The sequence below is a fragment of the Caretta caretta genome, chromosome 2 (genome assembly GCF_965140235.1).
Source record: "Caretta caretta isolate rCarCar2 chromosome 2, rCarCar1.hap1, whole genome shotgun sequence".
NCBI classification, from domain to species: domain Eukaryota; kingdom Metazoa; phylum Chordata; order Testudines; family Cheloniidae; genus Caretta; species Caretta caretta.
In genome coordinates, this window is record NC_134207.1 from 158,072,216 (window position 1) to 158,087,179 (window position 14,964).

General features: G+C 43.6%; 1 protein-coding gene across 4 annotated transcripts in view; it reads left to right on the top strand.

Moving 5' to 3' along the window:
* The first annotated feature begins 213 nt into the window (after positions 1 to 213).
* The window catches only part of SLC9A3 (solute carrier family 9 member A3), an 86,236-nt gene continuing 71,485 nt past the window's right edge, over positions 214 to 14,964 (top strand). For 2 of the 4 annotated variants that reach the window (XM_075125526.1, XM_075125527.1), the window contains exons 1-2: positions 452 to 612; positions 3,213 to 3,366. In XM_075125526.1, coding sequence (XP_074981627.1) covers positions 553 to 612; positions 3,213 to 3,366 — 214 coding nt within the window. In that variant the 5' untranslated portion in view covers positions 452 to 552. Of the gene's footprint in view, positions 613 to 3,212; positions 3,367 to 14,964 lie in introns of all 4 variants that reach the window. The other 2 variants (XM_048839370.2, XM_048839371.2) reach the window with 1 other exon arrangement.

Below are 14,964 nucleotides of genomic sequence, written 5' to 3' on the forward strand. Positions count from 1 at the left end.
TGCAGCTGCCGCCAGCCCCCAGGCTCAGGCCCCACGTGCTCAGCGCTGCCCAGAGTCCCGGCTCGGCAGAGATCCCCGGCAGCGCGGCTCCCTCCAGCCCGGCTCCGCCGTCTGCAGCAGCCTCCTCTGCGGGCTCGTAGCTCCGCCTCTGGCGGCTCGGGGACAGCCCCATAAAGGCAGCCGCCGGCGGGCAGCGGGACCCGAGCTGCAGCATCTGCCCGGGTGCACCGCGCGCGGCGCCTGGCCCGTCCCGACCCCTGCCGGCCCCCAGCGGGGAGGCAGCAGCTGCCCGCGCGTGGGCAGGGGGATCGCGGCGCCTGCCCGCGCTGAGCCAGGGGCAGGGACCGAGGGGCACAGGCATTGCCGAGCGCCTGGCGCTCCCAGCCTGGGCAGTTCGGGGCGCTGGGCGGATGAGCTTGGAGATGAGACAGGTGCCCTTAGCCGAGGGGCTTCTGGCTCTTCCCGCAGCCCGGGCACAGGAGAAGAGCTCGGGGGACCACACAGCTGTCAGCGGACCTCAGTCCTTTCAGATCGTCTCTTTCAAATGGGGGCATGTGCAGGAGCCCTACATCATTGCGCTCTGGATACTTGTGGCCAGTCTGGCCAAAATCGGTGAGTCCAGAGCTCTGTGTACATCTGCCCTGGCTGATCTCCCCCACTTTAAGTAAAAGAGGCTCGTTATCGCCTGCATTGTTCCCTTTTCTATACACAGGGGGGCTGTTTTACTGGATTCTTTGCCAGCTTCGTTTCTGAAGCGTGCCATCCACAGCGTTCAGCAGTGGGGTTTTGGCTATACCCGTGGATGACTCACGAGTGCATTCTCATTGGCTGGGACCATAGCGTTTGTATCTGATGGTTTATGAACGCACTCTTATTGTCATTGGTCCCGGGGAAAGTGTTATAAAACTAAACCAAGTGCGGAACAGGAAATCAAATTTGGTTGTCTATAAAACGACTGCACTTGCTTCTGATATACCTTCCACCCCTTATAACTGGCAGCAATGTTATATAATGAAACTTCAAACAAATACTGCCAACCCACTTATCTGGAGCATTAGTATCCTCTGCTCTTGTTATTCAGTATGGTGTTACCCGCAGGAGAATGCAAAAGTTTAACCGTTTAGCCTATGTGAAATATGGGTCAATTTGTATGTTTTAACTAACCAAGAGCTATTGTTTTCTGATCCATGTGACATTTCTAAAAGTGCAAGAGTTTCTCTTTCCATATTATTATTACTAAGGTCCAAGCAATTTTATGTTTGTTTGCTAGTGGGGGGTTTTTTGTTTGTTTTCAAGTGGTTTTTTGTTTGTTTTGTTTGGTTTTGTTTGCTTACTGGTTAGCCGAAATTGATGTTAATAGGTTGATGCTATTATCTGTGAAGGCCAATGTACCACAAACTGGATCTCGAATTTTGCTGTAATGTTAAACATCTTACATGGGTGATTCACCTCCAAAAAGAAACCGAATGCAAGTGCTATTGGCTGACTGAAGGGCCACACATTTCACAGATGAATTTCCTTACTTGTGTTGTTAATAGTAATAATTAATAATACTTTAGATTATTAAAATTTAAAGATGTTTACAAATTTAATTCATTGTTCACTTTCAATGTAGTTTGCAGGTCGCTCAGATTGGAAATTGTAAACAGACGAGTCTCTTTAACTTTTTGGATGGGGATACATTCTCACAATGCAGCAGTGTTTGGGTTGTAAACAGTATTTAAATCCAAACAAAATTGTTTCCATTAATATTTTAAAAATGAATGAAGGATATGAATGCCAGTTTCAGTATAACTTTTTAAAACAAAACTTAAGTTTGGGGCTTCATCTTCCTGAAAACGTATACGTAAACTTAAGATCTCTGTGAGAATAAAGTTATGAAACCTATCAAGAAAATGTACTTTGAAAGTAATCTCTTGATGAACAAGATACCTAAATTACCTGTAAAACGTAGAGTTTTGATTTGGTTGACTTTCATTGACAAGTTATATCAATTTGAAGAGACATAAAAACTGCGCAGTGACTGTTATTCAGTAGCCTTGGATACTTTTTGACTCTGAAAAAACAAAATCGGTGATTGGAGAAAGAGGTATAGGCAAAAGAGTAGCACTATTGTCAGCAGATAAATTCAGAAATTACAAAAATACACCTGTTGCCAATTTGAGCCTCCTTTTCGGGGTACTCTCCTAGTAAAGTATTTTAGGGTTTGTGGTTTGTGTTGTTATGAACTGGCTTCTGTGTATGTGTACCACTGCTCTCTACTGAATGGAATCAGTGGTGTACAGCTCTGTGTCATAAGCACTATACAGCTAACAGCTAGTGGGGATTCTCCTTTACTTTTGAAGCATGATGAGTTCTATTTCAGCCTTCACCCTGAAGTCCTGAGTAGATGGTGTTGTGCTGCATAATGGTGTCCACTAAGTCTTTGGTGTCCTTGGATTTTTTCCAGTATCATTTTAAGGCAGAGGCAAATAATTCAGGAACTGCATCTGGCTCAGTTTTTAAATGAGTGGAGCTCTCTTCATTGCTACACAGATTCAGTGACCATTGGTGGTGGACAGTGACCCCAGATACTTCCCTTCTCCTCTCTGCTCGTTTTTGTAACTGTGTTTCACTTGAGGCGGTCTCTGGAGGGGCACTGAGCAATAACTGCATACTGTAAAGCACAAGTAGCACGTCTTGAGCTGGCTTAGCTGCTCCCACCAGCCACCAATCAGATGAATGAAATGCAGAAGTGACCACTGCTGACTGGTGCAGACAGAGCCAGGGTGTCTGATCTGCAGACAGGAGTAAGTTTTTTTTTCAGAGAGACAAAGTGGGTGAGGTAATATCTTTTATTGGCCCAATTTCTGCTGGTGAAAGAGACAAGCGTTGGAGCCACACAGAGCTCTCCTTCAGGTCTGGAAAAGGTACTCAAGAGTGTGACAGCTAAACGCAGTGTGGAACAGATTGTTTAGCTTAAGCAGTTAGCCCATATTCTAACAGACCATTCAAGGTGAAGTTTGTTTCAGTCAGATCAGCTGCAGCGCTGACTAAACGGGATGCTGGAAAAAGGGAGGTAAAAAGGAAATGAATGTTGTTGAGCAGGATTTAAGGAGGGGAGCTGAAGAAAAAGACTAAGGGGGAACTCCCGTGGGTAAGCCATAGAAAGAAAGAGGAAGAAGACGAAATGCAAGCGGCAGACTTTCTGTCTTGCTCTGCTTCTTTTGTAGTGCCAAGGTAGCAGTGAGATTAACCTCAGCATCCTGGCTAAGGATACCGCCGAATGGTGGATTCTTGAGCAGACATGGAGCTGGCTCTTATACCTCCCTCCCTGTGGCCCCTGGTGCAGTGCCCATGGCAGAAGATGGGAGAGGCATTTTGGGGGTGAGTAGAAGTGGCTGGAGTAAAATGTGCTCCAGCAATCCCTAGATGGCGGATGGTCCCTAGGAGCTGCTCTAACCACACACCACACAACAGAACCACTAACCCAGGAACCTATCCTTGCAACAAATCCTGTTGCCAACTGTGTCCACATATCTATTCAGGGGACACCATTATAGGGCCTAATTACATCAGCCACACTATCAGAGGCTCGTTCACCTGCACATCTACCAATGTGATATATGCCATCATGTGCCAGCAATGCCCCTCTGCCATGTACGTTGGTCAAACTGGACAGTCTCTACGTAAAAGAATAAATGGACACAAATAAAACATCAAGAATTATAACATTCAAAAACCAGTTGGAGAACACTTCAATCTCTTTGGTCACTCGATTACAGACCTAAAAGTTGCAGTTCTTCAACAAAAAAACTTCAAAAACAGACTCCAAGGAGAGACTGATGCATTGGAATTAATTTGCAAACTGGATACAATTAACTTAGGCTTGAATAGAGACTGGGAATGGATGGGTCATTCCACAAAGTAAAACTATTTCCCCATATTTATTCCCCTGCTCCACCCCCACTGTTCCTCAGACATTCTTGTCAACTGCTGGAAATGGCCCACCTTGATTATCACTACAAAAGGTTCCCCCCCCCCCCCCGCACCCCGCTCTCCTGCTGGTAATAGCTCACCTTAAGTGATCACTCTTGTTACAGTGTGTATGGTAACACCCATTGTTTCATGTTCTCTATGTATATAAATCTCCCCACTGTATTTTCCACTGAATGCATCCGATGAAGTCAGCTGTAGCTCACGAAAGCTTATGCTCAAAGAAATTGGTTAGTCTCTAAGGTGCCACAAGTCCTCCTTTTCTTTTTGCGAATACAGACTAACACGGCTGCTTCTCTGAAATCTAACCAGTTTGGGGCTGGGGCTGGGCAGAGCAAGGGGGATCCTTAACAGTCCCATCTGCTGTACCCAGTAGAAAGCACAGCAGAGAATCTGTCCCATAAAATATTTTTTAAATTGCTTGATCAACTATCTGATGCCAAAATATTGCTCTAAAATATGCACCAATACGTTTGATTTTATTAAGGTGCTGCTAGTGACTCCATAGTTACTCTTCTGATGAGATCTGCAGGTATGGTGAGGATTAAATCCTTTTGTATCTATATATAAATATAATCAAATGACATGATTTTGTAGGATGAGGATTATTGGAAGTTAATGAATGGAAGGTGGGCAAGTAAGCTAAGTCTCTCTTCGCATGTGGAAGTAACCATCACTTTTATTTTCCCCACCAGTAGTGACACTGGCTTTATATGTATTTTGTGCATCTAATGGGCAAGTGTGTGAGTGCATTTAGGACCTGGCCATTGTGATTCATATTTGTTTGCAGAACATAATGTGCCACTGACACATTACTCTAGTGAAGAACTTTCAGAGTATTACCAAGTAAGCTTACATATATAATTGATTATAGTTTTTCTATCTGAAATGGGGTACTCTTCAAAAATGCAGAAAATTGCATGTGGTATTGCAGTTTTCTGGGAAGGATCCACTTTCCCATTTTCTTTTCTTTTCTTTTTTTCTGCATCAGGGATACTTCTCCCTCCTGCCCAAGTTGGTACGATGGCAGGTATGGGGACAGTGTCAGCACTTGTCTGGCCTCCTTCACTGTTTCCCACGCTGCACACATTTTTCCTTGGATTGGTAGTGGCTGGGGACAGTCAGGTGGGAACGATGTGACGCAGCTGAGTGTGCTATCTCATATATCAAACTTAATGAGATTGGGTTCTATTCCTTTAAAAGGTTCCTGTTACCTGTTCTAGGATACACAGTGTTATCCTTTGGCCTATGGGATTTATTTCTTCTCATGAAAGGCTCCCTTATCAATATCCTTCGGCAGGGAGGCCAATAAACTCTTTATATGTGAGAAGTGAAACACATGAGTAGGACCATGTCTAGCCTAGAAAGGTTTCAGAGTAGCAGCCGTGTTAGCCTGAATCCGCAAAAAGGACAGGAGGACTTGTGGCACCTTAGAGACTAACAAATTTATTAGAGCATAACCGTTCGTGAGCTACAGCTCACTTCATCGGATGCATTCAGTGGGAAATATAGTGGGGAGATTTTATATACTAGACTAGAAAGGGTTTGCTGTTATAGCTATGCTGGCAAGCCCTCCTAATGGTGATGCAGCTTATCTCAGCGAAAGGACTTCTTAGTCTGCATAACAGCTTCTACGTTAGGATTCCTGAGTTATGCTGAGTAGGTGTGTGATTTTTTTCATACCCTTAATTGACATAGTTTTGTCTGACAAATGTTTAAGTGTAGGCCAGGCTTAAAGTGAAAGACAAGAATGGACACTCACTGTGGGGTTTTTTTTTAAACACACCTTCCAGGTCTCTTTGATATCATAAAGAAACAAAATAAGCACACAATCTTCTCCACCCCTTTAAAGGGCAGGGAATGAGAACAGAAGACACACAATGGGAGAGAAGAATATTACAAAAAAGCCAGAAGTAGGAAAGAGACCAAAAACTCATCCAAGGGAGTGAGTACAGGGAAGAGACAATAAGCTCCGGAGAAAAATGGAAGCAAATTTCTTTGTTTCAATGCAGAGATTGTATTGCCAATTTCTTTTCTGCTGCCACTCTAACAGTGACTGTTATGTCATCACCACCAAAGAAAGGTATGTTTTTACTGCAGGATAACTAACGTGCATTAGCGATCTTGCAGTAAAATCCTAGTGGAGACAAGGTTTGGTAATTTTTACCATGCTAGATGAGGTCAATACTATTCTCCCGCCCATGGTTTACTTCAAGGTAAAAACTATAATGCCTCATCTTCACTAGAATTTGACAGTGGGATTACTAATGTACGTTAGTTATCCTGCAGTAAAAATCCCATAGTAAAAATCCCCTTACCTTTTTTGCGATGAAGACATAGCCAATGACAATGCAGTTGATTGCATGGTTTACCTTAACCACAAACAAGACAAGTTACCACTTTCACCTCTGCAATCTTGCACACTGATGTTCCAATTTGCAGGCCTTCTCAGGCCAGGTCTACACGAGAAAAGGTTTGCCAGTATTGCTATATCGGCAAACCCTCCCAGCATCAATGCATCTTATACCAGCAAAAAAGTGCTTTTGCTGGTATACTTATACCGGTTCCCTGAGCAAAATAAGCTACTGACCAGTGAGAGCACTCTTATGCCAGTGTAACCACGTCTACACTAAGGCTTTTGCTGGTATAGATATGTTGCCCAAAAATCATATCCCTAACAGACATTTCTATACCAGCAAAAATTTTCTAGTGTAGAGCTGACCTCAGTCTCGCCCAATGGCAACAGGCGCAGAGCGGGAGAAAACTCACCACCACATTCCCTTCCCCAGCACCTTGGGGCTTTGCTTTCAGCTAGTGCTCTGGATGGTTTGGTGCCTAAGTGAAATTCAGAAAAAATACTTTGCTTCCAACATTTTTGAATCACTGTCATTTGAAAGAGTTTGGTAGCTCACTGTAGAGGGAAAAACTTCCATTAAAGCAAGCTCCCTCTGGGGACAAGATACAGCATTAGCCATCGTCACAGTCATAGCCAACCTGCTGTCTGAGCCTGGGACATTCAGCATCTATCAGCAGAGGAGGAGTAAGGAAAAGAGGTGTCTTTGTGAGAGGAGCATGGGTTCTTCATCATTATTTCACTGTACTAAAGTAACACCAGGGTTTTAAAGATGTCTTTTCTGAGACCCTACAAAGAGTTGTGGGGAGCTGCGGGGAAGCAGAGGTTTATACCTCTGGTCAAGCTTCACTCTTTTCCCTATAGGAGCATCACATCATCTACATGCTATTTTAACTCTATATTAGAAACTTAATTCATCCCAGAATATGCAAAAGTTCATTCACAGAGGTAGCTACATCCAAGATGTAGATTCACCTCCTGGCCTACACAGCCCTCCCTTGGGGATTCATTCATAGGAGCCCACTGGAGAAGGCTGCCTGGGTGATGTGTTGTCAAATCAATGCATCTCTCAGATGCTCTGGCCCCATGCCCTTCCCAACTGGCTGCGTCCAATTTTTTGGATGTGTCAGCCAACTCTATCTCCAGCAGAGCTTGAGCTGTGGGTATAACTGTAACTTTGTTTCAGGAAAACTTCCACTAGGGCCCTGTAGTCTGAATTCAACCAGCTTATGCCAATGGAACCCATTTTACCTTAAACTACATCTTTAATTATTATGCATGTAAAAAAATTCCAAGTTAACTTGGAGTCTAGAATTCTGTTAAAAATAGGGAGGGGAACTTATGAAGGAAATCTTTATCAAGTTTGATTTCCCCATCTTCTTAGCTTCCCTACTTAATGCCCCAGTCCTGTAAACACTTAGGTCCTGTCTACATGGGGGAGTTTAGAGAGATCTCCCACTGTGTTGCAGCTCTTCCAGTACTAGCAAAATGGACCAACCACTGATGTTTTTACTATCATGTTGTCTAGATCTACTGTGAGTGGTGGGAAAAATGCAGAGGAAGGTATTCTTAGACAGAGCAGTTAAAACTGTTAACACCTGTGTTCCTGTGGAGAATTTCAAATATGTCAAGAGGTGGGTTAGGGAAGAAGCTGTAAAATGCAAGAGTCCAACAGCTCTAACTCCAGTTTAACGCCCCAAGGCAATTTCTTGGTCACAGGAGACATTACTCCCCCCATCAATGTAAACAGTCAAAACAAAAAAACTTTTCACTCCAAGTTTCTCTTCTTGGCATTGTGGCATAGAGACTATTAGTTTTAGTGACACTAGTGAATTAGTTAACTCGAGTGATTTAGTAAATTATAAAAAAACCAAACCAAAACAAACAAATACAAGAGAATAACTGTGTTGGCCATTCTCTTCCTTCTCTGTGAAGTGTTCTCATCAGGAAGAAATGCTGAAAAATAAAAAAGGAGGACATGTTAGCAGAACCATTTTATTGTTTGGGGTGTGTATGTTAAAAAGGAGGAGAGAGACTCCTGTGAAGAGGATACTGCCAGAGGCTGCAAGGGGGAAAGCTACAGTATAGCCATTGTCACAGCCATGTCAGTCCGGAGGTTGATTCATTTGGTAAAGCACTCTCTGTGAAAGTGCTAAGAAGGAATATGGTTTGCATTGTAGCAGGTAGGGTGTGACTTTGTTCCCCGTGGGCTGAATTTTTCCATCTCCCAACCAACACTAAAATCTGGGAAGAGGCTAAAGAGGAACAAATCTGGTGGTCTATTGGTCCCTCCAAAAGTGATAAGTCCCAGCAGCTCCCATTAACCTTAACAAGACCTGGGGTTGCTCATCTCTGCTGTAAATGAGGCCATAAGTGAGGTTTCGCTCAGGCAGGTTCCTCCATATCATCTCTCTAACAATAGCCACGTGGTTATCTAGAAATACTTAAACTTGGGATTTTTTTTCTTCAGTTTGGTAAGTCACTGCTAGTTTCACACGGTTTATTGTACTATTTTATCATTGTACACAGTAATAATTATTTGCATTGATATTTAGAGTAGTTGGTTTGGCCTACATGTAATAAACCTTTGGCATTTAAAGAATTATCTTTGGACATGACATATTCTGTATTTGAACCAAACTTTCTGAACCCAAGAGTAATAGGTCAGTGTTTTCAGTTTGAAGAACTGTGTACACAAGAGCTGTGTTAAATTTACATTCTGTAAATGGATGCCCATGATCACATTTTGTTTCTATCTGACTAATTTAATACATTCAGGAGGATGCACTAAAACAATTCTCCTTCCTTTCCCCCACTTTCCTCCTCCCTCTGTACACACCAGCCTTGCAAATTGCAAGTCTTAATTATTTACAGTGAGGAGCAGGATATCAAGGCAGTGTAGCTCTACAAGATTCAGATTACATCCAACAGATAACACAGCAAATGCACAATAGTAATTTGTGTGAATTACATAAGGAAACAATGGCATTTAAAGGAGTGCTCTGAACTGAATTCAATTCAAGCATGCGTACCTAAGACAGAATCTCTGCCATGAGTTACTTTCCAGTTCCAGTATATAAAGTGATTTGTGTCCTTTGTGGAACAATGGAATCCTTTTTTTAATACTGTAGTTTTGGGATTACTGGAACCATAAATTTACCATCTTCAGAGCTGATGCCATTTATTATTTAGAGTAATCTGCAGGTCTTGACCACAGGTCTCTGGCACAGTAGTGCTGCAAACCACAGAACTTTGGTAACTTTTCTTCAGATATCACTTTGGTAGCCTTGCTTTTGAGAAGTGGAGTTACAGGAATCCATGGGTTTTTTCTTTCATGGGTTCATCTACTGATTTATGTTTGAGATTTGTTTAGTAGCGGAAGCGGGTATTTGCGTTCCTAGCTTCTGTTCCTTGGATCTGATGCTTTAGACTCACGTCACCAAAACGGCAAAGGAACCAAGAATGAAAAAAGCCAGTGGGTTTCACTATAAAAAGTTATTTAATTGAATGGTCTGGATTCAAATTAACATTCTTTACTTCTATTTCTACCATAGTTTCACCTGCACTGAAATAGGAGCTGCTGATGCCTTGGTAAATGATTGCCTCGCTTTTCTGTAATCTCTGGAAATTCCTTTCTATCCTATGCTGAAGTGCTAGGCTTTAGTTTCTCAGAGGAATATTCTTTGAGTATTGAATATTCCTTTACCTCTTTCAGAACTGTGGACTTTTCCCCATCTCTTTGCTGTTGTGAAAGCAAACCAGTATACCAAAAGACTGTGCTACATCAGGACTCTCGTTCTTTCTAGAGATACCAAGAGGCTCTGTATTTAAAGGAGACTCAGTAAAAATGATCTTCACAAATAGCAAAGTCATGGTTATCTATTAAACTGTTTCTTTACTATTTCAGATCACTTTGTAAGTCCTACTTGTAAAATGTTCATCCCAGTGAAAGCTGTGACTTGATACTACAGTTGTCTGTAAGGTAAAAGCATTGTAAAGTCATAAATACTGAGACTGTGATCTCTCAAGGACGAGCCAAGATGGAATGCAAGACATCAAGTGGAAACATGTTTAATTAAGGCCCGAATATTTAGAAAACACTCAAGGAGAAGGACAACTGGATAACTTTTTGAAGGGCAAATGCCATCAGCCAGGTTTGAAGTAGGTGGGTCTAACAGTTGAAGTGCCCACACTGCTTTCCTCCAGGGTTGTGTTGTGGTTGCCACACCTACTGATGCTATCCAATTTCTATTCACTGCTGCCATTATAAGCCGAGGCCATGTGGACAAGAGCGGGTTGGTTACAGTATGATGATTATAAACAAGGCCTGAAAAATCCACTGGCCCAGAAATATTTCCTTGAGTGAGTGCCACCAAATTCCATGTTCATTTACCAAAGGAAAAAAACACCTAGTCCTTATGCAGTATTCCAACCCCAAGTGTTCAAAAATCATGAGTCAGGCCTCAAAATCATAATTAAAACAATGTTTTTGAAGGGGTGGATTGTTCTTTTTGCCTGCTAGCTTCTGACCCTTTAGGTTGTACTTTGGTCATGTTTTTTCTGCACTTTCAGAGTTGTACACATTTTAAAAATGAAAGGAGAGATTCTTGTGTAATCACTTGACTCTGGAAGCTGGGGCTTTGAGAAACCACCCATGGAAAAGAAGCCCTTGAGGAATTCCACCATGATTTCAACAATTTCCATCCCATCATCAACCTCAGCCTGGACCAGTCCACACAAGAGATCCACTTCCTGGACACTATGGTGCGAATAAGCAATGGTCACATAAACACCACCCTATACCAGAAACCTACTGACCGCTATTCCTACATACATGCCTCCAGCTTTCATCCACACCACACGATCCATTGTCTACAGCCAAGCTCTACGATACAACCGCATTTGCTCCAACCCCTCAGACCGAGACAAACACCTACAAGATCTCTATCAAGCATTCTTACAACTACAGTACCCACCTGCTGAAGTGAAGAAACAGATTGACAGAGCCAGAAGAGTACCCAGAAGTCCCCTACTACAGGACAGGCCCAACAAAGAAAATAACAGAACGCCACTAGCCATCACCCTCAGCCCCCAACTAAAACCTCTCCAACGCATCATCAAGAATCTACAACCTATCCTGAAGGACGACCCATCACTCTCACAGATCTTGGGAGATAGGCCAGTCCTTGCCTACAGACAGCCCCCCAACCTGAAGCAAATACTTACCAGCAACCACACACCACACAACAAAACCACTAACCCAGGAACCTATCCTTGCAACAAATCCTGTTGCCAACTGTGTCCACATATCTATTCAGGGGACACCATTATAGGGCCTAATTACATCAGCCACACTATCAGAGGCTCGTTCACCTGCACATCTACCAATGTGATATATGCCATCATGTGCCAGCAATGCCCCTCTGCCATGTACGTTGGTCAAACTGGACAGTCTCTACGTAAAAGAATAAATGGACACAAATCAGACGTCAAGAATTATAACATTCAAAAACCAGTTGGAGAACACTTCAATCTCTTTGGTCACTCGATTACAGACCTAAAAGTGGCAATTCTTCAACAAAAAAACTTCAAAAACAGACTCCAAGGAGAGACTGCTGAATTGGAATTAATTTGCAAACTGGATACAATTAACTTAGGCTTGAATAGAGACTGGGAGTGGATGGGTCATTCCACAAAGTAAAACTATTTCCCCATGTTTATTCCCCTGCTCCATCCCCCACTGTTCCTCAGACATTCTTGTCAACTGTTGAAAATGGCCCACCTTGATTATCACTACAAAAGGTTCCCCCCCCCCCACACCCGGCTCTCCTGCTGGTAATAGCTCACCTTAAGTGATCACTCTTGTTACAGTGTGTATGGTAACACCCATTGTTTCATGTTCTCTATGTATATAAATCTCCCCACTGTATTTTCCACTGAATGCATCCGATGAAGTCAGCTGTAGCTCACGAAAGCTGATGCTCAAATAAATTTGTTTGTCTCTAAGGTGCCACAAGTACTCCTTTTCTTTTTGGGAATACAGACTAACACAGCTGCTACTCTGAAACCAAGCATCATGAGACTCACATAAAATCTCAGGAGTTGGCCACGCTGCATTGGTTGGGAAGAAAATCTTCCAAATGTAAACCAGCTGTAAACCAATGCAGTGCTGTCTTCCTTAGGCCTTGTTTTAGCAGAAAAGTTGTCTCACTTTAACTGTACCAATGTAGTTAAAGTAGTACAGTGACAGTCCCTAGTTTGGACACAGTTAGATGGTATAAAGGTGCTTTGTATCAGTCTGGCTATTCCCATATGGGAAGGGGATCAGTGGCGTAGCCAGGTGGAGAAAACAGGGGGAGAGGAGATTTAAAAAAAGGTGCCACTGGCTTGTACTCACCCAGCGGCACTCCGGGTCTTCGGCAGCACTTCGGCGTCGAGTCCTTCACTTCCTCCGGTCTTCGGCAGCACTGAAGGACACCCACCTCCCCTCGCCACCGCAATGACGCCAAAGACCAGAGCGAGTGAAGGACCCGACACCGAAGTGCTGCGGAAGGCCCGGAGCGCCGCCTGACCCGCCGCCGAAGACGCGGAGCACCGCCGGGTGAGTAAAAATTTAAAAGGCGCCAAAGAATTAGAAAGGCGCCACTTCTGCTCGGTGGGGGAGCAGCCGCTGCTTCGCTCCCCGCCAGCTACGCGACTGAAGGGGAATAAGCTGCACTGATACTCCTGGTTTAACTGCACCCGCAGCAATATTATACTGGTATAGCTGCATCCACACTGGTGTAACTATATCATTAAAAAAATCATACCCTTTAAACGAAATACTTAAAATTCTGTGACCAGACCTAAGTCAGCAGAGCGACTGCTCCAGTGTCATCTCTGAGGCTGATGGGTGGGAGGAAGGAGCTGTCTGTCGCTGTTGGATTGAAGGCCATACAAGCCATACTGGAATGGCATGTAGGGCTCGACACATGAGGCTCTCTTCTGGGATGGCAGGGTGGCCTCCCCCAACACAGCTGCCTTGTCAGCGAGCTTGTGTTTATTTGGGTCTCCCATACAAAGGGGCCTGCTGCCACTGGTCTTCAGGCTGGCTTAGTCTGTAGGTCCCTTCCAGCAGGAGGGAAACCTCAGCACCACATTACTGTAGCAGAGACTGTGTGTGAGAGAGGGCCCTCCTATCACTTCAGTGGAGGACTCCTTCTGGGGGGATGGGAGGGGCAACATACATTGATTTATTGAGCGGGAAGCTGCCAACACTTATTTACTGTGTGGAGGGAAGTATAAATTGTCTTGTTGGTAGGATGGCCCAGTATCAGGGGTTAAAGTAAGGGGAAATTGGGGGGGAACAGAGCTCCCCCTACTGTGTTAAAGCAGAAGGATCCCACCTGCTCTCCCTGGCTTGAGTAAGCTGCACTTCTTCTCCTCCTTGGCTAGTTCAGTGCAAGCTCCATCCCTTGTTTCAATCTACTTAAACCACTGCCCAGCATTACCCGATGTATTGGGGATGGCAGGAATTGACTGGAGTGCGTAGTAAGAGGGACATTAACTGGGGGGCTCAGAATTCATGCCCAAGTGATGGATACCTGAGGAGTAGAGGCATGTGTGGTTCTGGAAGGAGTGTTGGGTAAATTTCTTAGGCCTTAGTTATGAGAAGTTAGCGGAGTGGTAAATCAAGGGACTGGGAGTCAGGAGAGCTGGGTGTAAGCTCCAACTCTCCCATTGACTTGACGAATGACTCGGCACGCCATCCCTCTGTCTCAGTTTCCCCATTTGTAATATCATTTCATCAAAAAATTGTTGTTTAAAAGCAATTTGGGGTTATTTGGATGAACGCCCCACCAGTACAGTTATGGTGACCCTTGCAGCCACTGGCCGTGGTTTCATCTTCTCATTACCTCACCTCCTTTCCTCCCTCCACTTTGCAACAGAACATACAACTTTTAACGCTGTCCAGGTGGAGCAATTGGAAATGGATGTTTCCAGCTGCTGAATTGCTATTGTGTTGAAGTAGATGGTTGGTGAGTATGGGATAGACTTTTAATCAATGGTTATCTGTTTAAATTGACTGTGCTAGATGATTATTAGTGACGGATGGATTTTTGTAAAAGTGGGACTAGTTTGTAGCACTCTTTCTTATTTTGGCAAGTTATTGCTTGTAATGCTCTGTGCACAGCCAGCCTGTGCTCCCTTGGAAAGAGGGTCATTAAGGTGTGTTTATTTCAATGTACATTTATGCAGTGCTTCATTACTACCATGACAGGTGTTATAAAAAAAACTCACCAATCGATTTATAGACTGACATGACTGTTTAAGTGACATGCACCATCTTTCAAATTCTGGGTGTCCAGATGCATAAAATATTGCACAATCAAATAAAACCAGTTGCATTCATTTGGATGTATTGATCAACAGGAAAGAAGGTAGGGGTTGGGGAGGAGGGGGTAGAGGGAAAGAAGGGTTATATGAAAGGACGTGTTCTCTTGTCAGTGTAATGAAACATATACACTGCAATAAAAACATTGTGGTATTGGTATATCAGAGAGAAGGAAAAGAGAGGGGAGAGCAGTATTTCAATCCTAACTTCCTTAAACTCAGGGTCCTTGAAAATACGTCATTTTTTTCACTAAAAGACATAT